This window comes from Mytilus californianus, unplaced genomic scaffold (assembly GCF_021869535.1).
Source record: "Mytilus californianus isolate M0D057914Y unplaced genomic scaffold, xbMytCali1.0.p SCAF_6, whole genome shotgun sequence".
In the NCBI taxonomy this organism is placed as follows: domain Eukaryota; kingdom Metazoa; phylum Mollusca; class Bivalvia; order Mytilida; family Mytilidae; genus Mytilus; species Mytilus californianus.
Genome location: NW_026262712.1, coordinates 29001014 through 29027242, shown reverse-complemented (window position 1 = coordinate 29027242; position 26229 = coordinate 29001014). Strand labels below are relative to the sequence as shown.

Here is a 26229-nt window from a genome sequence, read left to right as displayed (position 1 = left end):
AGACATGTCACCCTACCCAGACACATAATTCTGACTTCAGGCCAACAAGTCTTTTCTCTTACTCCTAAATGCTGCATGCTTAGCAGGAAGCAGCAAATACCAATTTTCAAGTCTTTGATTTGACCAAGACAAAGGGGTTCCAACCAATGAACTCCTGTACTCAAGGCAACCACCCTGCCACGAAACCACCTAGGTGGTAAAAAAAATATCTGAATGGCATAACTTCAGTACAAACAAATAAGAATCCATTATGCTTGATGAACAAAGTTAATAAAAAATAATAAAAGATTAGAAGAATGTGTCCATTGGACACAGATGTCCCTGCTTGTAAATCTGAGGCAATTTAACAATTTTTCAATTTATAAAAGGGCAAAATTCGAGAATAGTGAAATTGACACCACCAAAATTTGAACTTGATCTGTGTTTGGTGGTAATAAACATTGTTTGCAAGTCTAATAATATTTGATTTAGGCAGACTAAAGTTAGAGTGTGGAAACAGCAAATTTGCCAATTTTTTCATTTATAAAGGAACATAACTCAGGAACAGTGAAATGATGCCACCCATGTTGGAACTTGATCTGTGTTTGGTGGTAATTAGCATTGTGTATAAGTTTCATAACATTTAGTTGAGGCAAACTAAAGTTAGAGAATGGAAACTAATTTTGTGACATAAGGAAAGGACGAATGTACAGACAGACAAGGGTAAAACTTAATGCCCCCTCTGCCGCAGTGGCGGCATCAAAATTAGAAACTGTTCTTTCTTTATCATTTTATTGACATTTAATAGGATACAAAACAATGATATTTACAAATTTTTCGTCATCAAATATAACAAACATTATCTTGAATGCATCTCAGTTCTAGCTTGTCATATAATAGCACCATCTATTATGTTTCTTGGATTTTTCTGACAATGCTATAGTTTAAGCGAACACATGCTGGTTTTTAGCAATATCCTTCATGGACATTTTCTCTCAACACATGATTTGCCGCCTTCTTCAAATTCCTGCTTTGAAATCCACATTTGTTGAAAGGAACCCTGCAAAAGTACAAATAACCCATTACTGCATCATTTTAATCATTTTTGGTTTATTTATGTCATAAAGGAATATTCATTCAATTCTAAACTTTAAGCAAGTCTTGTAATGGGCGACTGTCTAGACAAAAAGATTGCATAAAACTAAAAAAAGACCTTCTCTGAACAAAATGAAAATTTTTTGAAACCTGGCTTGCATGGGTTTATATTAAATTTCATGCTACATAGGTCAAGATGTAAATCATCCAATCTCTAGAGCTAATCAACACTGATCAAATTAATGGGGCATTTTTTATTTAAAATATTATGAAATCAGTAAAAGAAAAAACTGTATGGAGAGGTAAAACACCTATCAAAGTATTAAGGATGTTCGCTACTCTGTTTCAAACTAACAAGCTTTTTGAAAGACTGTTATAAATCAATAGTTTATAAATAAAGGAACCGAAAAAGCAGAAAAAGATGAAGGGTACATGTGCTTGTTTTCAAGATATAAGCCATTGTAAATTTGGCGTGAAATGATTCTCTCTAGACTTTTCATACATTTAACATTGGCACCTTTTTTCTTTCAAACTATGAAAAAATAACAAGGATTAATCATTTTATAAGATTTTCAAATATGGCCTATTAAAACTATATGTAATAATATTATGAAAAGAAAAGTAGGGGTTAGCAGGCAAAATTTTTTATTGGCAATAGATGGATAAAACCAGAGGATTCCGAATATCTGGCAAAATTTCAAAAACAAGAGTAGCAAACATCCTTAAATATTATAATTCAAAATTTTTTGGATGCAATTATTTTTTATGAATCTTGACAACTGAAGATAATGTATGATTAATTACTGTTGCAATAGGAATTACAGAAAAGAGTGAAAATGCATGTTATCGATGATATGATATTTATCTTGTCACATTGTTAAGATTATTACATTAATTTCTGTATTAACAGTAAATTGTTGAATCTCATCACTTAACAAGTCAAGGGAACTAATCATCCTCTTAAATCTATAGACAGGGAAGTCAAACTTTATTAGAAGAAGGGGATATTTAAGGAAATGTCCAGATCCATGAAACATTAGTAAACTGCACAGTGTGGATCGACAAATTATATTGCTAGCAATAGGGAATTTACAGAAAGAAATAAAGCAGCTATAATTATATTAGAATATATAATTTTTAACACTTTCAGAAATGCCCCAGCTAATTTTTACATCTGCAGAAATAGAAAAAAGTCACTCTGACTTAAATGAGGGTTAAGCCTAAAGTCTTGGATTTCTGACTTGAAAAAAATCTGAATAGTTTTCAAAGAAACCATATATACCATTAGCACCACCTCTTTAGAAAGGGAAATAACTCATCATCCAAAAGAAGGGAGAGATAACTTTCTAAGAAGAGAGATACAACAATTACCAGAAAAGATAGATTCGATGTTCTTCCTTATAAAGTGATATATCAGGGGGGGGGGGGGGGGGGTTGTTGTTCCAACCCAGCATAAAAGAGGGGGGTTCAACTATATGTCCCCATTCAAAAGCATTGATCGTCAAAAAAAAAAGGGGGGGGGGGGGTCCAAAAGATAAAAGAACTTATCAGAAATGATCAGATCCTCCTCTTTAGAAATACAAATAATTCTGTAAAGGGTCATACTCTGAGACAAGATCACTGTCTTCTTTAGAGAAGGGCAATTATATATATAACCCAAGTGAGGACAAAAGCCACATTAGATTCATTACCTAAAGAAAGAGTTCTAACTTTGTATAATTGGAGGTAACACAAATTCTTCATTAGTCATGAACATTTAAGTACATGTATACCTTAAAATCACATTTGATCACATTTTTGTAAAAAAAAGAGCAACATGTAAAATTGTAGAGTCCACTCCCAAATAGGAGAAATAACTATATAAACAAGTGAATCTGTGAGCTACTGCTCACTAATGATACCCCCGCCCCGCTAAAAGAATAAGGTAAACAGGAAGTTGTTGAGTGTTGAATCTGAAAACGCATCACACGGTATAGTTGACTCATATGAACCCTGAAACCAAATTTCAGAAATAATTGTATTGTAGTTCCTGAGAAAAATGTGATGAAAATTTTCAACTTGGCTATCATGTGTAAAATGATACAAGTGTTCGTTAAACAGGAAGTTGTTGAGTGATGAATCTGAAAACGCATCACACTGTATAGCTGACTTATATAAACCCTGAAACCAAATTTCAGAAATCCTTGTAATGTAGTTCCTGAGAAAGATGCGCCGAAAAATATTCATGGGACGGAAGGACGGACTGACGGATGGACGGACAGACAGAGGTAAAACAGTATACCCCCACTTTTTTAAAGCGGGGGTATAATAAAGGGAAGTTATACTTACAAGAGAAGCCAGAATAGATCCTCCAATCCAGCTACTGAATCTTCTCTCTGCACTACCAGTCGTTCCTGATATTAAGGGGAAATAACTCTATAAATAAAGGGAGGTAATACTTACAAGAGAAGCCAGGATAGATCCTCCAATCCAGCTACTGAATCTTCTCTCTGCACTACCAGTCGTTCCTGATATTATTTTCAATCTCATGCTCTGAAAGAAAACAAGGGTAAATAAAATGCTCTGAACAGTTGGGGCAAGTATGGACACAACATTCAAGCTTGATACAGCACTGAATTTGGATTGTAATTAAATATTTGACACAGCATAGGTTTCTGACACAGAATGAAAGTGGTCTAAGAACTTGAACCCCCTTATGATTCATCACCCCCAAACTCAATCCCAGCCTTCCCTTTGTGGTATGGTACCTTGCAGTACAATTTCAGAGAGATCCATACACTTGAACACAAGTTATTGTCTGGAAACTAGAAAAATGCTTGTTTTTTGGCCCCTTTTTGGCCCCAAATTCCTAAACATTTAGAGCAATTACCCCCAAACTTAAACCCAGCTTTCCCGTTGTGATATGGAACCTTGCAGTACAATTTAATAAAGATCCATACACTTACACACAAGTTATTGTCCTGAAACTAGGAAAATGCTTGTTTTTTTGCCCTTTTATGGCCCCTTATTCATAAAATTTTGAGGGAATTACCCCCAAAATCAATCACAGCCTTCCCTTTGTGGTATGGTACCTTGCATTACAATTTCAGAGAGATCCATACACTTACACACAAGTTATTGTCTGGAAACTAGCAAAATGCTTATTTTTGGCCCCTTTTGGCCCCTTCTTCCTAAGCGTTTTGGTCAATTACCCCCAAACTCATTTCCAGCTTTCCCTTTGTGATATGGAACCTTGTAGTACAATTTCATAAAGATCCATACACTTACACACAAGTTATTGTCCTGAAACTTGAAAAAATGCTTGTTTTTTTTGCCCTTTTATGGCCCCTAATTCATAAAATTTTGAGGGAATTACCCCCAAAATCAATCCCAGCCTTCCCTTTGTGGTATGGTACCTTGCAGTACAATTTCAGAGAGATCCATACACTTACACACAAGTTATTGTCTGGAAACTAGAAAATGCTTATTTTTGGCCCCTTTTTGGCCCCTTCTTCCTAAGCTTTTTGGTCAATTACCCCCAAACTCATTTCCAGCTTTCCCTTTGTGATATGGAACCTTGTAGTACAATTTCATAAAGATCCATACTCTTACACACAAGTTATTGTCATGAAACTAGAAAAATGCTTGTTTTTGCCCTTTTTGGCCCCTAATTCCTAAAATTTGCAGGCAATTACCCCCAAAATCAATCCAAGCATTCCCTTTGTGATATGGAACCTTGTGATACAATGTCAGAGAGATCCATACACTAACACACAAGTTATTGTCATGAAACTAGAAAAATGCTTGTTTTTTGCCCCTTTTTGGCCCCTAATTCCTAAAATTTGGAGACAATTACCCCCAAAATCAATCCCAGCATTCCCTTTGTGATATGGAACCTTGTGATACAATGTCAGAGAGATCCATACACTAACACACAAGCTATTGACATGAAACTAGAAAATGCTTGTTTTTTGCCCCTTTTTGGCCCCTAATTCCTAAAATTTGGAGGCAATTACCCCCAAAATCAATCCCAGCATTCCCTTTGTGATATGGAACCTTGTGGTACAATGTCAGAGAGATCCATACACTTACACACAAGTTATGTCTGGAAGTTACAAAAATGCTTATTTTTGGCCCCTTTTTGGCCCCTAATTCCTTAACTGTTGGTACCATAACCCCCAAAATCAATCCCCACTTTCCTTTTGTGGTATTAAATCTTATGGTAAAATTTCATTGAGATCCATTCACTTAAACTAAAGTTAGAGTGCGAAAACTAATGTGTCTTCGGACAACGACGACGACGACGCCAACGTCATACCAATATACGAGCACAAAAAAATTTTTGCGGTCGTATAAAAATGAAAACAACACTTTATAAATTTCATGAGTCCGTCCAGCGTTTTTCTGGATTTACTTTCATCAGGAACGCTCAAAGCTTAAAAGTTCAAAAGTTCAGTAGATAATGGCTTATTAATGTCTAGTGTTAGAACTTTGGGAAAGTATCAAAACATATATAGCCCAGTACAGGAAATTTTCACAAAAGGGTTATTTCCCTAATTTTGCAATTATGATGAAATCTTGGAAGAGAGGTTGAAGTAATAATTAGGTCTGGCATTGAAAATCATGAAATTTTAAATCCCTGAAAATGAACATATTTACAGCATACTTAATCACCTTTAAACCACAATATCTTGAATATCTTCCATATGAGACAAACAGACTTAACAAAAATGTTTGTATTTTCATTTCATATGCGGGGCAGCATTTAGAATTTTGCTAAATAGTCAAAAAAGGTAAAAAGTCTAATTCCAGCAATTCTTTTGTGTGACTGAAATGTTAGATTTTGCATCAAAGGGGTCAATATTTTTATTGATTGCATGAACTTGACTAAAAATATCACAAAAGACATATTTAACTAAATGTCTTACATGGCATATTTGACTATTTATGTCTTACATAGCATATTTGACTAAATATGTCTTGCATGGCATATTTGACTAAATATATCACACATGTCATATTTGACTAAATATGTCTTGCATGGCATATTTGATTAAATATGTATTACATGGCATATTTGACTAAATATGTATTACATGACATATTTGACTAAAATGTCACAAAAGGCAGGTCTTTGACTTAAATGTCATAAATGCCATATTTGACTAAACATTAATGAAATATTTAGTAAAATATATCATGTGTGGCATGCATATTTGACTAAAATGTCACAAATGTCATGTTTGACTAAATAAATCACACATGGCATATTTGACTTTAATGTTGGAAATTGAATATTTCAATGATCCTTAGTATAAGAAACAACCTAATCCTCCAAAGAATTTTGGAATCAAGAGACATTAATAACTTAAGATACATATTTACTTATATCTGAAATCTACTTATCAAAACGAAGCATTTTCTCCCAACATTTTTTGCACTTTACCTCAAAGAATACTAAGTTCAAGGACCTAAAAGCAACATTTCTTCAATGAAATATGAAATATTATTACTGATGATTGACAGACAATTGTTTTGGATTATCAGAAGTATTTCAATATATAAATATTTAAGATCTCTTTTAGTATTGAAATACGCCCATTCAATCTATGTTAATCATGTACTTTATTGAAGACAAAAATATCACATTCTTAACAGAGAAAAAAAACCATCAAGCAGTATCATAAATAACAAAATGGAAAACCAACAAAAACCATAAGCTCTCAAGTGCAACAACTGTGTTTCTTTTTATAAATAGAGTTCATGATTCTTCACGAGAATAATTAGTTTAAATCTTTCAAATCTGACAGAGTGTTTTGGCAGGACTCTCTGCAATATTTCAAATCACGGATATCCACATGTGATCCATTTCTGCTTTACTTGTTCCATTTCAATCATAAAATATATCTGCTGTCTGTTTCAATTTGGCAAATCTACAACATCGCGTGTATCCAGACTCAATATACTCTTATGTAATGTTGTTTAAAAGTCTCAATAGTTGGCTTAAAGATGCAATTTCCCCTTGATCAATCATTGTTCTTTCAGATACTTGAAGATGTTTATTGAAAAATTATAAGAAAAGGAAAAGTCAGTGCATGCATCTTTGTAACTATTTGGCACCCATCGAGATAATATTTAAAATCAGTCTTTTTCATTTGCCATGGTTAAAGGATTATCTGGAAATTTTATTATCCTCGTTCTTAACAGGCATTTTTATAAAATGAAGATGACTGATTGATTGCTGGTGCTTGAAGCCACTTTAAGCGCATTTTACTACACCGTGGCGCCCAGATAAGCCAGAATACACCAAGAGAACCACCAACCTTGGGCAGAAAATTAATATTTTTTCAGAACGACATCAAAAAGGGAGTTTCTTTTTCTTCTTCTACTTCTTTTGCATTATTTTAATAACATAAATCCATTAAAATTAGTAACGCATAACAGAAAAAAAATGGACCTATAATTTCCAATAAATGGGCCTCATTTGATAAAAGATAGCTAAGTCAGGTGACAAATGAACTGACAGAGGAAAGCGATATTTTGGCCAGCTGTAAAATTGGGCTGGATATTTTAGGCCACACATTTTTTTGTACTTTTTAGTTATACCAGCCTTTTTAAAGTCTTGAAAAAGAGGTGGTCCAAAGGTTTTTCCACTACAATTTGCAGAGGACCAACACAATTTTGGTATTTTACAATAGAAATAATAGGGAGGACCACAAGGGGGCAAAGATGTTGAGAACTCGGCCTTTCAAAGATTTGCATAAGTTTTGGCATATCAAATATTTTGGCGAAAGGCATCACTAAAGTGAAATAAATTGTCTACAGGTGTGCACACGCTGAAATGTCTCGCCTTCTTTACTGACCATTGATTTTATATTGATAGTCCTAAATATAAAGCTTTACTAAAAGTATCACATAAACTTAACATGATCCAAGAAAATGAGGTCAAGGTCAGATAAACCAAACAGAAAAATACATGTACACCTTACAATCATTAAATACACCAAATATAGTTGAACTATTGCTTATAATTTCTAAGAAACAGACTTAAACACTAGAGGAAAACTAAACATTGACCAATGAACCATGAAAATGAGGTCAAGGTCAGATGATACCTGACAGACAGACAAATACACCTTACAATCATTCCATACAACAAATATAGTTGACCTATTGGTTATAGTTTAAGAATAACAGACCAAAACACAAAAACTAAACACTGAGCAATGAACTGTGAAAATGAGGTCAAGGTCAAATAAAACCTACCAGACTGACATGTACATTGTAAAATATTTCAATACACCAAATATAGTTGACCTATTGCATATAGTATTAGTAAAAAGACCAAAACACAAAAACTTAACTTTAACCACTGAACCATGAAAATGAGGTCAAGGTCAGATGACACCTGCTAGATGGACATGTACACCTTACAATCATTCCATACACCAAATATAGAAGACCTATTGCTTATTGTATTTGATATATGGACTTGACTATGAAAACTTAACCTTGTTCACTGATCCATGAAATGAGGTCAAGGTCAGATAAAAACTGTCTAACGGGCATGAGGACCTTGCAAGGTACGCACATATTAAATATAGTTATCCTATTACTCATAATAAGAGAAATTAACATTACAAAAAATCTTAACTTTTTTTTCAAGTAGTCACTGAACCATGAAAATGAGGTCAAGGACAATGGACATATGACAGACAGAAACTTCATAACATAAGGCATCTAAATACAAAGTATGAAGCATCCAGGTCTTCCACCTTGGAAAATATAAAGCTTTCAAGAAGTTAGCTAAAGCCGCCGGATTACTATCCCTATGTCGAGCTTTCTGCGACAAAAGTCGCAGGCTCCACAAAAATGTGCATTTTGTGCAGTAAAAGTGGTGCTGTTAAAAGGTTTTTTTTTTTATATACCTACTTTTTTCTTTAGATAAATAAAAGAACAGAGTTCCAATGTCCCCAGCGTTGCACATATTTTATATTTCCAAGGGGCATAACTCTTTTAAAAAAGTCGATCGTCCACCATAATAGAACTTGTCGAATATATATTGCTGATATTAACCTATATTATAAGTTTTATATAAATCTGGCAAGAATTGTACCCGTGAGAGCACTAACGAGGCCATTTTCCATACATTTAATATTTCTAAGGGCATAACTCTTTAAAAAAAAAGTCGATCATCCAATATTATAGAACTTGTCCGAGACATTGCTGATATTTAAACCTATAGTATAAGTTTTATAATAAACTGTTAACACAGAGATATGTCTCGCCTATATTTGTTATTTTGATAATGCAATTGTTGAAATTAAAATAGCAATACTTTAACATGTAAGTTATGCAAATATTCAAAGTCAATGAACCATGACTGAAGGTACAGGGCTGAACAATCTCCATGGAAATGAAATGTGCCAATGCTAATACAACTGCAAACCAAATACCATTGACTTTTCATAAGTCGTTCCCTTTAAACAAACCTAAACACAAACATTAACTTGTAAACTATGTAAAAGTTTCAAAGTCAATGAACCATAATTAGGGGGTGGGGTTATATAATCTCCATGGAAATGAAACTTGCAAATGCCAAAACATTTGCATACCGAATATCATTGACTTAACATTAGTGGTTCATCTTGAACTGACCTAATCACAAACCAATACATGTAAACTAAGCAAAAGTTTCAAAGTCAATAGACCATGACTGAGGGGTAAGGACCAAATATTCTCCATGGAAATGAGATGTCCGAATGCTTATACAACTGCATACCAATTATCATTGACCTACCACTAACAGTTACCCTTAAACTGACCATATCACAAACTAATACATGAAAACTAAGCAAAAGTTTCAAAGTCAATAGACCATGAATGAGGGGGCAGAGCCAAATAATCTCCATGGAAATGAGATATGCCAATGCTTATACAACTGCATACCAAATATCATTGACCTACCACTAGTGGTTCCCCATAAACTGACCTAATCACAAACTAATACATGTAAACTAAGCAAAGTTTCAAAGTCAATAGACCTTGACTGAGGGGGCGGGGCCAAATAATCTCCATGGTAATGAGATGTGCCAATGCTAATACAACTGCATACCAAATATCATTGACCTACCACTAGTGGTTCACCATGAACTAGACCTAATCACAAACTAATACATTGTTGACGCCACCGCTGGAAACAGCATACCTATGTCTCGCTTTTTGACTCCATCAAGGCGAGACAAAAACCTGGCAAGAATTGTACCCAATGGCACGAGAGCGCTAACGAGGCCATTTTCCATAGATTTAATATTTCTAAGGGGCATAACTTTTTAAAAAATAAGTTGATCGTCCACCATTATAGAACTTGTCCGAGATAATGCTGATTTAAACCTATAGTATAAGTTTTTAAAAAATCTGGCAAGAATTGTACCAGAGAGAGCACTAACAAGACTAGACGGACTGACGGACGCCCGGTATTTCCATGTCCCCTGCAACGTGTTACGAGTGGGACAACAAGCATTTTTGACTCATAGATACTTGACTGTTACAAAAATGAAAGTAGAACGAAAAGTACAAAAGTCCCCTTGTCAACAAAACTATATACCCTCCCATGGCTTTTATTTTGATTTTCTCATGGTTTTTGGGTAGTATATACTATATAACATCCCATAGCTTTTCTTTGTGATTTTTGGGTTGTTATAAATGTCAAACTATCCAGCAGGAGATTTTGTACTAAATTTTTTTACATAACAGAAACAAATCTGAAATCTTTAATGTAATATTATTAAAGACAAATTTGTGCTAACTTGAAATCTTATAATTTACAAAACTACCATTAAGGAGGAAAATATAAAATGATATAACAACCAATCTCAGGTAGTTAGCTATTTTTATCTCTATGTCATGTTCCCTTGACAAGAAGACTGTGGCCACGTTTCAATATTTGGTCGATTGTTTAACAAAGTATGCAAACCACTTTACACGAAATTTCAAAAGTTTATAAACAACTACGTACTTGTTTTCCAATTAATCACTATAATCTCAGTATGTACAAAATTAAAAGGAAGGTTTTCGATTTTTTTTTTTTATAAACATTAAGGATTACAGGTGTGGACACTAAAAAATGTCTCACCTGTAAAATATGTAGACAGTTGTTATGTTATCATTGTCACTTTGATATAAGTAATTTCAAATTTAAAGCTGTCTTTGATTCAAAAACTTAATATAAATCACTATTGAGAATTAATAATCAATAAATGAGGTCAAGTGACCCCTGTCAAACTGACATGTTATACTGTTACACCACTGTCCCAGGTTAGGGGAGGGTTAGGCGCCCGCTAACATGTTTCACCCCGCCACAATCTGTATTTGCCTATCCCAAGTCAGGAGCCTGCAATTCAGTGGTTGTCGTTCGTTTCTGTGTATCATATTTGTATTTCGTTCATTATTTTGTACATAAATTAGGCCAATAGTTTTCTCGTTTGAATTATCTTACATTTGTCATTTTGGGGCCTTTTAAAGCTGACTTTGCGGTATGGGTTTTGTCATTGTTGAAGGTCACCTATAATTGTTAATTTTTGTGTCATTTGGTCTCTTGTGGAGATTTGTTTCCTTGGCAATTATACCACATCTTGTTATTTTTATGTTAACCTTTAATATTTCACTTAAATGACCATGTCTAGTTGACCATTACTAACAAATGTGCTATGATCAAACCACGGTAATACTGTCCAGGTAAAGTGGTATACAGTGATCACAATGGATTTCAAGTATTCACCACATATAATAAGATATATTTCAACTATTATTTCAACTATCACAAATTTACTCTTTGGAGCTGAAGAAATAGTATAGACATTTGTTTATTGTTGCAGACCTTACAGATCCATACTTACTAGATGTGCCATGGGAATAGGCTGCTGTCTTGTAAATATATATACACTTGGTTTATCTAGGTATACTCATCACCAAATTATTTTTTTTTAGGTTTCCGGTTCATGAAAATAAGGTAAAGAACTGAAGGTTTATATATATATTTTTTTTTAATCTAATAGGACTGCAATAGGCCAGCTATGTCTCTTTCATTTACATACATCATGACCAAAAATAAATATTCAATGAAAAAAACAGATATCATAAGGTTCATTACTTTTATAATTTGATAACCCTGACCTACACACCGACATTCAATATATCGGCCATTTACATAACATAGATGAAAAGTTTTCATTTTTGATCCAGACTTTTGCAATGTTAATTTGAAACCATACATTTTAACACAGCAATACTTTGATGTTTCAGAAAAAATGCAGAGCTGAAATGATCCAACATTTGTTTCTTTTCAATGGCACACCTGTAGCCAGGGGGTTTAGGGAGTTTTACTGTTAAAAGTCGCGATCCTGACTGAAGTTTGACTATTAAAGTCATAGCGTCATGACCCAAATACCCCCTCAGAGACACCCAGACTACCAGCCTGTTTCACAAATTATACTCCTGCTCAATGTTGATGACTCTATTTTGAAGAATGAAAAATGTGACGAAAATGTCATATATGTGCACGGCATTTTAAAGATATATAAGTTTTCGGCAAAAATTACTTTCAAATCGTATAAAAATAATGGAACTTACAGTATATAAAGAGCAGATCTTTTTAGAGATAACATTTTTCTTTGCAATACACAAGTTGATGTATGTTATGTAAATGCAAGTGTAAGAGTGTGTTTATGTGTGTGTGATTGTTCTTTTCCCCTTTTTATTATAATGTTGATATTCATATAATATAATTATATTCACAGCAGTTGAAAGAATGTAGTCAATTATTTAAATTTTGTTTTATTCATCAAAACCCTTAATAGCATACAGGTGGTGATTGTCTTAAAAATTCCAATAAATTCACCAAATTATTCATAAAAACATATGTACTTTTTGCATAATTAACATGATATCTATGAATTATAAACATGCATTAGATACACCTATGAATGCATTAGCCCAATTGGGTGTATCTAATTTTCACCAAGGTATCAATGTCAATTGAGAAGGATAGTTTCTTCATAATTTAATTTAGGAGGGGGTCTTTCAGCGATTTGAACATATGTTATTGAAAAGCATGATAAATGCAGGGTATCCAATTTCATTTAACGACATCTTCGTGTAAATATATAGATATGAATATAATTATGATTTTTTTCATATTATGAACAAACGTTTCATTCACATAAAAAAATCACCATTCTTCAAGCAATATCTTACGAAATCCAGATGTGCGCATTAAACTTCTCAAGATATGGCAAACAGATAATTCTAATTCATTTTAATGTTTGGAAACTTTTAAAACATCATAGACTACAGGCATAAAGAACTTCACACTCTTAATAAATCATACAAATGTTTATTTTGACAAAAAAATTATATCAATCCTTCATTGTAATTGTTTGCAATAAAAGACTACTCGATTGTTTGAATGTGTTCCAAACACTTTTCATTTAGTCCATGCTACTTCACTGAAAGAAAAATATATTTCATTACAGAATTTATTATACTGGGTAAGAGCACTTATCAAATTTAGAGGGACTAACATGCCATGGACTTGACTTGACTCTGTCAATTTAATTTCTATAAATATTTTACTTTTTTTCAAATATAAAATTACACAAAATGAAATATATTTTTTTGGTGAGAAACTGAAATTTCATGCTTAAATGAACTTTCTGTCATATTTTCACATTTTCATTTTTTTTTTTTTTTTAAATTTGCAAATTGTTACTTTCTGCATACTTTTTGGCTACAAGTGTTCTTGATGAAGGTAAATCCAGAAAGCGCATTTTGGACACATACAATTTATATCCAAATTTTCATTATTTGCAAATTTTTTGCCAATTGTTACTTTTCAAATAATTTTTGCCTATGAGTGTTCCTCAGAAAGGTAAATCCAAAAATGTATTCAGGACAGTGTATGTTCACTGGTGTTAATATGGTTTTTGATTGAGTTAAGCCATTTCAATTTATATTTTATAGTGTGTTTGTCTATGTTGTGATGTTACACTATTGTTTAAGATAAGGGTGAAGGTTTGGTACCATTAAAAGTTTAAACCCCCTGCAATTGTTTGCACCTGTCCTAAGTCAGGAATCTGATGTTCAGTAGTTGTCGTTTGTTGATGTGGTTCATAAGTGTTTCTCGTTTCTCATTTTTTATATAGATTAGACCGTTGGTTTTCCCGTTTGAATGGTTTTACACTAGTAATTTTTGGGGCCCTTTATAGCTTGCTGTTCGGTGTGAGCCAACTTAGGCTCCATGTTGAAGACCGTCCTTTGACCTATAATGGTTTACTTTTATAAATTGTGACTTGGATGGAGAGTTGTCTCATTGGCGCTCATACCACATCTTCTTATATCTACATACAATTTATAAGGTGTTATTTTTCATTAACTAAGAATGCAATGTGAAAATTTTAAAAAAAGTTGTACTTTTGAGCTACCACTCTGAAATTTTTACCCCTCTCTTACTGTTGAGTGAAGAAAACGCTTTAACCCATTAATATTGAAGCACGCAATTGAAATAATAGAATATCTTCATTAGTATCATTCTAATAAGATTGCGATCGTCCATCACAACTAAAAACTTCAAGTTTGTAAATTTTAAGGCAGATTTCAGAAAAAAAACCCGCTACTTAATTTTACATATATCAATCATCAACTTCAGGAAAAACATTTTATTAATAAACAAAATCCACAAAAATTTACATTATCTCTTTATTACTCAATCATAAAAACCGACCAGGTATTTTTATTAAATACCACCAAAAATTTTTGTGGTTGATAAAAGTTTATATACAAAAATGACTACATGCATTGTGCCAGATCTTCTGCTGTAAAATGAATAATTATCACTAAATAAATCGACAATAAAACATGCAGGCAGATTACATGTTGCATTATAGAGCTTGGAATAAATCCAAGCTATTCTCTAATTGAAGCAATTTATTATTTGAAAAAGGTTTTTAGTTTGCACATGTTTAGGATGTCTTGTCTGTAATTTAATTTGTATCAGGTAGGTCTATTGTGAGGGTCAAGAAGGGGACGATTTTTTTCATCTCTTAAAAGCCATGTGTGTTATTTTAGTATCTTTTGTACTTGAACGTTCAACACAGTTTTGCCTCATTTGTATACAAAGAAAACAACAGATGCCAACTTTTATAAAAAGATGTAAATCTATTATCTTACAGTAAGAACCTATTAAACTTTGGACAGTCTCTAAATTGCCTTGTTAGGGTGATTTGGTTGTTTTCGTGTTGCTCAGTCTTTAATTTTCTGTGTTGTGTTTTGTGAACTGTTTTGTTTGTCTTTTTGTCATTTTAGTTTTTTGTCATGGGGTTGGCAGTTTGTTTTCGACTTGTGAGTTTGAATGTCTAGATCTTGCGTGTGTTTTGCTTCTCTTTATAGTTTTATAAACAATATAAATGTCAGGTCAATGAGACCAAATAACCATGGGATCGGAGATTGGGGATGAATTTGCAATTGTAAAATGCACTTCAAATCAATATTTGAAAGTTTAGCTTTTGTATTCAATATATTTTTAGTAAATCTTAGGTTAAATTGTAAGTGGGTATTTAATGACACAATACAGCTGAGCTGCATGTATATTGTCAACTTGTTTTCACAGACTTCAAATATATGGGAGTAGACATTAACCAATCTAAAGAACAATCGATCACCCGAAATCAGACATAATTATTTTTTTTCATAAAGGATATCTCAGTTAAAATTGTCAGATTCTTTCAACCTTATTATATTACCTCCCTTGAGTTTTCAGATATTGACATATATTGTAAGTCTTTGTATATCCTCATTTATAAACAAGTCTAAATTGAAAATAACGTTCAAACCTATGATTGCGTTGGATAAAAACCTCAATTTTTATACATGTGCATGTAAAACAAATTTCTTGGTAGAGGGGTCTAAATACAGCACAAACAACATTTTCCAAAAGACCAAAAAATTGAAAAAGTATATTTTGACAAAACGCATTTGACTAACAGGTCGAACAACAAATGTTCTTAACCATCCTTATTTATATATATACCTGATGTAAACATTATTTGCAGTATTAGAAATATGGGTTTCTTTTTTTGTTCAGTATATTTGCAACAGTTGATAATCCTCAACATTGTTATCACCACTAGAAAGTAATACCAATGACTCACATGACTTTAGTGGGGGTTGATATATATCTGTTTTCTATAAATCACAGGGTTAAATGATCTTGAAGAGATTATTGTACAAAAATTATGCAATACTTTGGTTAACTACCCTTTTAAGAGAAACATTCAAAATTGGAGACTACTTTAAAAAAAAAAAACATTTGAATATAAATAAACATCTGGTATGCTGTATTGTTACCTTGACCTTGAACTTTTAAGTCAGTCATTTGACCTTGAACTAAAAAGGTTTTAATATTCATAACTTAAAAATTTGACAAACACACTGAGGAAGTTTTATTCTATAAGCTCTTTCCTACTGTATTGTGACCTTGAACTTTAAACTTGATTAATCTCTTCATAGTAATACTTCACACGTTTAAGGAAATAAAAAGCTTGTTTGCCATTTAATAACTTCTACATCACTTTGGAATTTCTGCCTTCAATTTGAATCAGAATTCGAAATTTAAAATATTGAATTTTAAAAAGATCAACTGTTTACAAAGTCAATCCTTCCATTCATAGATAAATACAATTTCTTATTATAATACCAACTTGAAAATTGAAAGGGAAAGTTCAACTGGTTCATAAATCAGAACAGAAGCCCTTTCTGTGGCCTCTTTTATCAATTTAAAAATTGTAATTTAATAATTTAAGTACATTTGATAGCACAGAAGTTGTTTGGCAATATACATAATAACTAATATATAACAATTATCTAGGTGTGCAGACTTTCCTTTGATTTTAGTCATAAAATTCAAACATCAAAGAAGAACGATTTACAAATGTTTTACAAGAATTTGAATTGATCTTGACCCCAGACATATTTTCCAAAAGAAAGTTCAACCCGTGTAATTCAACTCACTCCTCCGTCCCTAATTTAACTTGGATTTGTTTGTAATTTTATGTAATTTCACAGTGACTCCACACTGTCTTACACCAAATTCTAACTAATTAAGACATATATCAATTTTCGTTCCTATAGTCTGTTATAATTTATCGTCTTATACACACCCAATTACCTGTATGGTAGGTGAAATACCTTCATTCTCTAAGGTACAGACCGTTTATCTTTAGTGATGGGCCATGGGTAATTTTTCTTAGGACAAACAATTTTAATAAATAAAAAACCTACATACTTTTTTTCAATACTGTGCAGGAACAAGATATATTTTTTTTTTTAATTTTCAATAGAAAATAATTGCATTTCTTTTTTTTTTAATTTCGCTTCTCAAAGGTGTGTGTAGAGAGAGTGAAATATATAAACTAGGGGTGAGTGTCTGGTTCACGTTTTCTGAATAGAGAATATAAACGTGAAAAAAAAAATAAAATAAAGAAGAGAAAAATTTGTAAGGGTTCCACGGAACCCAGTGTCTCGCCTACTTCTGCTGTTAATCACAGGCTCAACAAAAATGAGGAAAAAAATTAATAAAAATATTCCTCTCTATACTATCTTTTGATTGTAAGTAGCTTCTGTCCAAGTTTGGTAAAAATCCAGGATAGTTTATGAATCTAATAAATGTTTTAAAATAAAAACTTAAACTGCAGACTGTTATGTAATGTTAACTGGAAGAAAAACTAAGTCCATTTATAAGTAAAATACGGAAAAAATGGAACAAAAATTTAACAAAATTTCCTTTTAGATACTAGCTTTTAATCATAAACAAGCTTCTGTCTAAGTTTGGTACAAATCCAGGATAGTTTAAGAAAGTTGTTAAAATTTTAAAAACTTTAACCACAGAGTGAATGTAATGTTAACTGGCAGAAAAACTATAAGTCCATTTATAAGTAAAATACGGAAAAAATGGAATTTTTTTTTTACAAAATTTACTTCTGGATACTATCTTATGATCACAAACAAGCTTCTTTCCAAGTTTGGTACAAATCCAGGATAGTTTAAGAAAGTTATTAAAATTTCAAAAACTTTAACCACAGAGTGAATGTAATGTTTCCTGGCAGAAAAACTAAGTCCATTTATAAGTAAAATACGGTAAAAATGGAATTTTTTTTTTACAAAATTTACTTTTGAATATTATCTTATGATCATAAACATGCTTCTGTCCAAGTTTGGTAGAAATGCAGGGTAGTTTAAGAAAGTTATTAAAATTTCAAAAACTTTAACCACAGAGTGAATATTTGTGGACGCCGCCGACGACGACGCCGACGGAATGTAGGATCGCTATGTCTCGCTTTTTCAACAAAAGTTGAAGGCTCGACAAAAATGGGTTAGAAAAACAAAGAAAAGAGAAAAATAGAGTCATCTAAAATATAAAGAAAAGAAAGTAATGGGCAAAAAAAAAAAAGAGTAGAAAAAATTGGCATTAAAAAATTAAAGATTACAGATATGCAGACACCCCGCAATCCAGACCCTCGTAAATAAACTATGAGAGACTCCTAAAATAATTTAAATTATAATTAGCTTTTTCATGGAGATATTATTTTGGAAAATAATTAATCAGAACTTTATTGGAACTGGAGGTTCATCATTGCACCTTTTCAATTATTAATGTAACCAGACATCTTTGTACTGTTGCACCCTTTAACCTTTTGACCTGGTAACCTAAAGACTAATAAGCTTCATTTTATATCAAGATTACTTTATAGGTTCAATAAGAGTGGGAGTGTGAATATTTGAGGTTCTGGATGGGGAATTTTCTGTCATTTGTATATGTCATTTTTCTCTATTCTTTACATTTTTTGCCTATTATTCTCTTTTCTTTATAGCAGTCTATTATTCTCTGTCTTTAATTTTTGGACCTATTTTCTCTATAGGTACTTTATTTTTTGGGCCTATTTTTCTCAATTCTTTATTTTGTTGGCCCATTTTTCTCTATTCTCTAAACCCCTTCCAGACCTTCGTATATCTTGATATCAACTTTAGTTACTTATTTTCAATACAATTATAGTTTATTGTTATAATTGAAATTAAATAAAAATAGTTGATATCAAGCGATATCCAATTTTCACAAGCTGTTGAACCTATATCTCTTATGGTTAAAATTCTCCTTGTGATAAACAGAAAATTCTCAATAACTCTTAGTTGCGTCAATGTCATTGGTTGATTCTTAAGGTCGGGTTCTGAAATTACTCCCTCGTCCTTTTCTATGGAAATTTTTTTTAAATCACATGAGCATCAACAAAACTTTCTGTTGAAACTAATCTCCCCTTTTCCCCTTTTCAGGTGCAAAATAACCCTCTTTTAACTACATATGTTGGAACGGCAGGAATTGCCCCACTCACTAAAAAAGCTTGAAGCCATTTTTAGGAGTGGAAATATGAGAATGAAAGTCTGTATAACTGTTATTTTCACGACATTTTCAAAGTCCAAAGCCTGTAATTTCAGCAAAAATCAACGGAGCAGAACCAAACGTAAACTCAATCTGAACTTATCATAGTAGACTCACATACTAAAAATCAGCTCAATATGTGAAGGCATATAGAAAAAAGTCCGAATAAATGCTATTTTCATGAAATTTTCAAAGTCCAAAGCCTGTAATTTCAGCAAAATTCAGCTGAGGGGAACCAAATGTAAACTCATCATAGTAGACTCACATGCTAAAAATTAGCTCAATATGTGAAGGCGTTTAGAAAAATAAGTCAGTGGAACTGTTTGTTGCGGAACCATTAAAATTTCTGGATTATCACTTAGTCACACAAATACATATAAACACAAAGTAACATATGAATTTGTAGTTCTTTCCGCACAAATATTAAGACTCAAATCAGGGGCATTAGTTCTAACAAAAGGCAAACCTGTGTCTGTATCGCTAACCTGGTAAAAAAAAAATAGCCAGTTTGCTAATGAGGACTTTTATATGCACATACAATTTATTCTTTGTGTTGCTGATCATTTTTTTCAATTAACATGTTTATCTTAAGCACCAATAGTTTCTAAGACAACAGCCAAAACTGCAAAAACAGTTTAAATCAACATTTAACAGGTAATAATTTCAAACCAGGTAGTCATATTTTCTGAGTAGATAGATCTTGTCCTCATGCTGATCATTTTTGCTATTTATACTTATATCCTAGCTACCCCTATAGTTTTCAAAATAACAGCCAAAAATTGTAAAAATTGGCGTAACTTTACTTGAAAGATTTTCTGCAAAGAGATACAAGTACATGCATATAGTGAATGCTACTGATCTATTTTCAATTTCAACCTTAATCTAGAGTACAGTTTTAACATCATCTACTTCCTTCATTTTTTCTGCAATTAAAAGATGCATGCTTTGTTTTATTGCTAATGAAACTGATGATGTAAGGATGGCGTGATGTTAATTATGATTAATGGACCATTTCTGAAATATGTGGGCATACATGCATGTTTAAATTGTTTTTATTTTACATGCTTATCTGATGAGTAAGATGTCCAAAGAAAAGCTAGAATACAAAAATAATCTAATCTCATTTCCAGAATTTCATGTTTACAAAATTAGTCTCCATGGCAAACTGTAAAGCACTGAATGTGATTGTCTGATTGTTGTCTGATTAAAGTCCAACAACTCATTTGAATCATTTCACACGAGAAAAAACTTGGAAGTCATGAATATTCAAGTATAACTTATGATCAATTTTCGTTGTAGAATTTTTTGTGAAAAGAACCCTAGTGCTGAAACTATGAAGGGTATAGTGAACATTTTAGAAAAGAGGGACGAAAGATACCAGAGGGACAGTCAAACTCATAGATCGAAAACAAACTGACAACGTCATGGCCAAAAATAAAAAGACAAACAGACAAATAATAGTACAGATGACACAACATAGAAAACCAAAGACTAAGCAACACAAACCCCACCAAAAACTGGGGGTGATCTCAGGTGCTCCGGAAGGGTAAGCAGATCCTGCTCCACATGTGGCACCCGTTTTTTTTAGAAGGGTTGCATATACATGTATAGTAAAAAAACTATCCATTGTCATTTTTTTTTTTTTAATTGTCAATTTAATCCTTAAAATAAAAGCCAATGACAATAATTTCAGTATTCTTAACAACCACTTTTGTTCACACATTGTTGTCAATATAATGGAATTTTATGTGACTGTCATACAAGTGAGAGGTTTAGCTAGCTATAAAACCAGGTTTAATCCACCATTTTCTGCATGTGGAAATGCCTATACCAAGTCAGGAATATGACAGTTGTTTTCCAATCGTTTGATGTGTTTGAGCTTATAATTTTGCCATTTGATAAGGGATTTTCTGTTTTGAATTTTCTTTGGAGTTCGGTATTTTTGTTATTTTACTTTCCTCATCCAAATTACGGAGTTCAAAAGTTGTTTTTTTTCTATTTTAAAATTCTATACACACACAGCTGTAGATTCATTATTATTTGTGGAAAACCAATTTCCGTGGATTTCAAGAATACAAGTGAACCACGATTTCAAATGTTCAACATTTATGAGGCTTGTATTCATGAGGGGCAGAAGGACCATTTTCCGCACGTCGGGATTGGGCCTTTATTTTTACTGTAACACAGGATCAAGCCTTTATTTTTGCAGGAATTCGAGACTTACACCTATCGGTACTCGGGAACAAATTGTCAATTTTTCAGGATCCAGGAAAGAATCCTTTTTATATTTTTTCGGGAATTCGGGATGACATCCCCTTCTACTCCCCCACCTCATTCATACTTTGGCAAAACTACAAAAGCTAATATCAAAGAAAAATAAAAGTTTTCCTCAATCCATTAAAATTGGTACACAGGAAAATATACGAATCCACAGTACTATATACTGGGCTATTTTACATCAAGTTTTGTTCACAGTTTAGACCTTAAAATGATCATTGTTCATTGTTCGTGTTTTAAAAGCCTTGTACAATGAACGTTATAGACAATGAAATGTTTGCAAGAGGTCAAATTGTGGAAAAAAGGTTCTTATAAGCATAGTCAAGTATTAGACACATGGAAAATTTTCTGATATACACAAGTAGAAATAAAGGATGGTAGATGGTATATAATAGATGTTATATGTACCTGTATTTAAATTTAGTGTAAAAACAACAAAAAAATAACCACAAGCTTTGTTTCATCTGCATGGAGAAGCAAATCCATGATGACCTTATATGATTCATATATCTAGACGTGTTGGAGTTGTATTTTACCAGCAAAATAGGGGTTGCCTAAATAAGCTGATATTGTTGTCTGAGGTATTGAGTTTGGGGTAAACAAAAAAACATGTCATGAAAAAAAATACAGTATAAGGGAGACAAATCTGATTGAAAAATTATGAATAAATTTTACAGAATTGTCTCCACTCCCAAATACTGTAATTTCAAAATTTTAGATATTATAATTACAAATCTTCTACAACAGAAGCAAATTTGAGATACTTTTTATATACATTTTGTAAAAATAGTCAAAAGCAAAAATCAAAATGCAAGTTTTAATTGATGACATATTCATCCTGTCAGATTTCCTTCCTGCTCTAATAAAAAAAACCATCATTATTTTTTTTATTTACAGTACTTTAATCTACTGCTAAGGCTATTCCAAAAAAATAATTTTAGAGAGGGCAGGAAACCTACCAAAATCCTCCCACAGTCAATATTCTTTTTTAGTTACTTTGCATGCATCAAATGGACAAAATATATAAACTGTTAACCCAGAGATATGTCTCGCCTATTTGTTATTTTAATAATGCATATGTTGAAATTAAAATACATGTAGCAATACTTTAACATGTAAGTTATGCAAATATTTAAAGTCAATGAACCATGACTGAAGGTACAGGGATAAGCAATCTCCATGGAAATCAGATGTGCCAATGCTAATACAACTGCATACCAAATACATAATGTACCATTGACTTTTCATGTGTCGTTCTCTTTAAACAAACCTAAACACAAACATTAACTTGTAAACTATGCAAAAGTTTCAAAGTCAATAAACCATAATGAGGAGGTGGGGTTATATAATCTCAGTGGAAACAAAAACTTGCAAATACCAATACTTTTGCATACCAAATATCAATAACTTAAGATTAATGGTTCATCTTAAACTGACCTAATCAATAAACTGCTTCGCTGAGCGCAGCTGGATACGCCTGCAGAGGTCCAACCCTGAACAGTTTGGGCAAAAATGGACACAATATTCAAGCTTGATACAGGTCTGAATTTGGATTGTAATTAAATATTTGACATATTATAGGTTTCTGAATAAATGTAGTCAAAGAACTTGAAATTGGTTATATGAATTGAATTTATATTCAATTAAAGATTTCTTGCTGTTGTGCAATACACTGTGCTGTTGCGCAATACTTAGTAAATCTGTTGTCAGACTATAAACAAACAATAACTTCTCAATGTTATATCAGAAATTTATAAAAAACTAAAGGGAGATTATCTTAATAGATATAAATCAGTCATCAAATTTTAATGAAAACTGCTCTAAGCTCTTTAAGGATATTGTCCAAAAACTTGAAAATCAACCCTTTTTTTATGAATAAAACCTTATAACTCGGAAACGTTAAATCTTAAATTTATAAAAATCAAAAGGGAGCTTAAAACATTAGATATAAACAATTTACCAAAGTTTCATGAGAACTGCTGAAAGCATTTTTGAGTAATTGTCCGAAACTGGAAAATCCCCCTTTTTGTAATGAATAAAACCCCATAAATCAGAAACGTATAGTCTAAAATTTAAAAAAATCAAAAGGGAGCTCATGTCGATAGATATAAACAATTCACCAAAGTTTCTTGCAAAATGGTGAAATTGTTTTTGAGTTTCAAAAATGTATTGTCCAAAAACTGGAAAATCCCCCTATTTTAATGAATAAAACCCCATAACTCGGAAATGTAAAATCTATAATTTATAAAATTCTAAAGGGAGCTTACATCAATACTGAATAGATATAAACAATTCACCAAATGTTCATAAAAAATGCTTTTTTTGAGTTATTGTCCGAAAACTGGAAAATACCCCTTTTTGTAATGAATAAAACCCCATAAATCGGAAACGTATGGTCTAAAATTTATAAAAATTCGTAAGGGTTCCGCGGAACCCAATGTCTCGCCTACTTTTTCTGTTAATCGCAGGCTCAACAAAAATGAGGAAGTAAATCAATAAAAATGTTCCTCTTGATACTATCTTTTGATTGTAAGAAGCTTCTGTCCAAGTTTGGTGAAAATCCAGGATAGTTTATGAATCTAATTAATGTTTAAAAACTTTAACTGTAGACTGAATGTAATGTTAACTGGAAAAAAACAAAATTTCCTTCTAGATACTAGCATTTGATCATAAACAAGCTTCTGTCCAAGTTTGGTACAAATCCAAAATAGAATAAGAAAGTTATTTAAATTTTAAATACTTTAACCACAGAGTGAATATGTTGTTTCCTGGCAGAAAATCTAAGTTCATTTAAAAGTAAAATACGGAAAAAATGGATTTATTTTTTTACAAAATTTCCTTCTAGATACTAGCTTTTGATCATAAACAAGCTTCTGTCCAAGTTTGGTACAAATTCAAAACAGTATAAGAAAGTTATTAAAATTTTAAAAACTTTAACCACAGAGTGAATGTGTTGTTTCCCAGCAGAAAATCTAAGTCCATTTAAAAGTAAAATAAGGAAAAAATGGAATTTTATTTTTACAAAATTTACTTCTGGATACTATCTTATGATCATAAACAAGCTTCTGTCCAAGTTTGGTAGAAATCCAGGATAGTTTAAGAAAGTTATTAAACTTCCAAAAACTTTAACCACAGAGTGAATATTTGTGGACGCCGCCTACGACAACGACGACGCCGACGGAATGTAGGATCGCTATGTCTCGCTTTTTCGACTAAAGTCGAAGGCTCGACAAAAATCAAAAGGGAACTCATGTTGATAGAAATAAACAATTCCCCAAAGTTTCTTGCAAATTGGTGAAATTGTTTTTGAGTTATTGTCCACAAACTGGAAAATCAACCCTTTTTTAATAAATAAAACCCCAAAACTTGGAAATGGTAAATCCGAAATTTATAAAAAACGAAAGGGAGTTCACGTCAATAGATATAAACAATTCACCAAAGTTTCATGCATATTGGTTAAAGCGTTTTTGAGTTAATGTCAGACATGTTGACGACAGACGGACGGACAGACAGACGGACAGACAGTCAACGGTATACCATAATACGTCCCGTAAACGGGCGTATAAAAACTAATGCATGTAAACTAAGCAAAATTTTCAAAGTCAATAGACCTTGACTGAGGGGTAAGGACCAAATATACTCCATGGAAATGAGATCTGCTGATGATTATACAACTGCATACCAATTATCATTGACCTACCACTAACAGTTCCCCTTAAACTGATCTAATCACAAACTAATACATGAAAACTAAGCAAAAATTTAAGTCAATAGACCATGACAGAGGGGGCGTGGCCAAATAATCTCCATGGAAATGAGATAATCCAATGCTTATACAAATGTATACAAAATATCATTTACCTACCACTAGTGGTTCACCAGAAACTGACCTAATCACAAACTAATACATGAAAACTAAGCAAAAATGTCAAAGTCAATAGACCATGACAGAGGGGGTGTGGCCAAAAAATCTCCATGGAAATGAGATATGCCAATGCTTATACAACTGCATACCAAATATCATTGACCTACCACTAGTGGTTCACCATAAACTAGACCTAATCACAAACTAATACATTGTTGACGCCGCCGCCGCTGGAAACAGCATACCTATGTCTCGCTTTTTGACTCCGTCAAGGCGAGACAAAAACTTCCCTTCTGGTACCCTCCCACATACACTTTAATGGGAATAGCACTTGTTACCTAAAATTGACATTTGAAATGAAGAAAGATAAAATTGCTGATTGTCAGATTTCACTTTTTGTAATACACTAAATATGTAATAAAAATAAAGCTACAAAGTGTTTTTTTTTTTCAAAAAGAACTGTTTCATTGAAAATTGAAACATCAGTCTTCATCTTAATTAAATGTTAATTAATGTAACCATGCCTTTCCTCTTCTTTTCTTAACAC

General features: G+C 32.3%; 1 protein-coding gene across 1 annotated transcript in view; it reads right to left on the bottom strand.

The window, feature by feature from the left end:
• Positions 1–754: 754 nt before the first annotated feature.
• The window catches only part of LOC127706273 (actin-like protein 6B), a 49013-nt gene continuing 23538 nt past the window's right edge, over positions 755–26229 (bottom strand). The window contains exons 13-14 of the mRNA XM_052210772.1: positions 3517–3606; positions 755–1039 (exon numbers count right to left, since the gene is read on the bottom strand). Coding sequence (XP_052066732.1) covers positions 959–1039; positions 3517–3606 — 171 coding nt within the window. The 3' untranslated portion in view covers positions 755–958. The remainder of the gene's footprint in view (positions 1040–3516; positions 3607–26229) is intronic.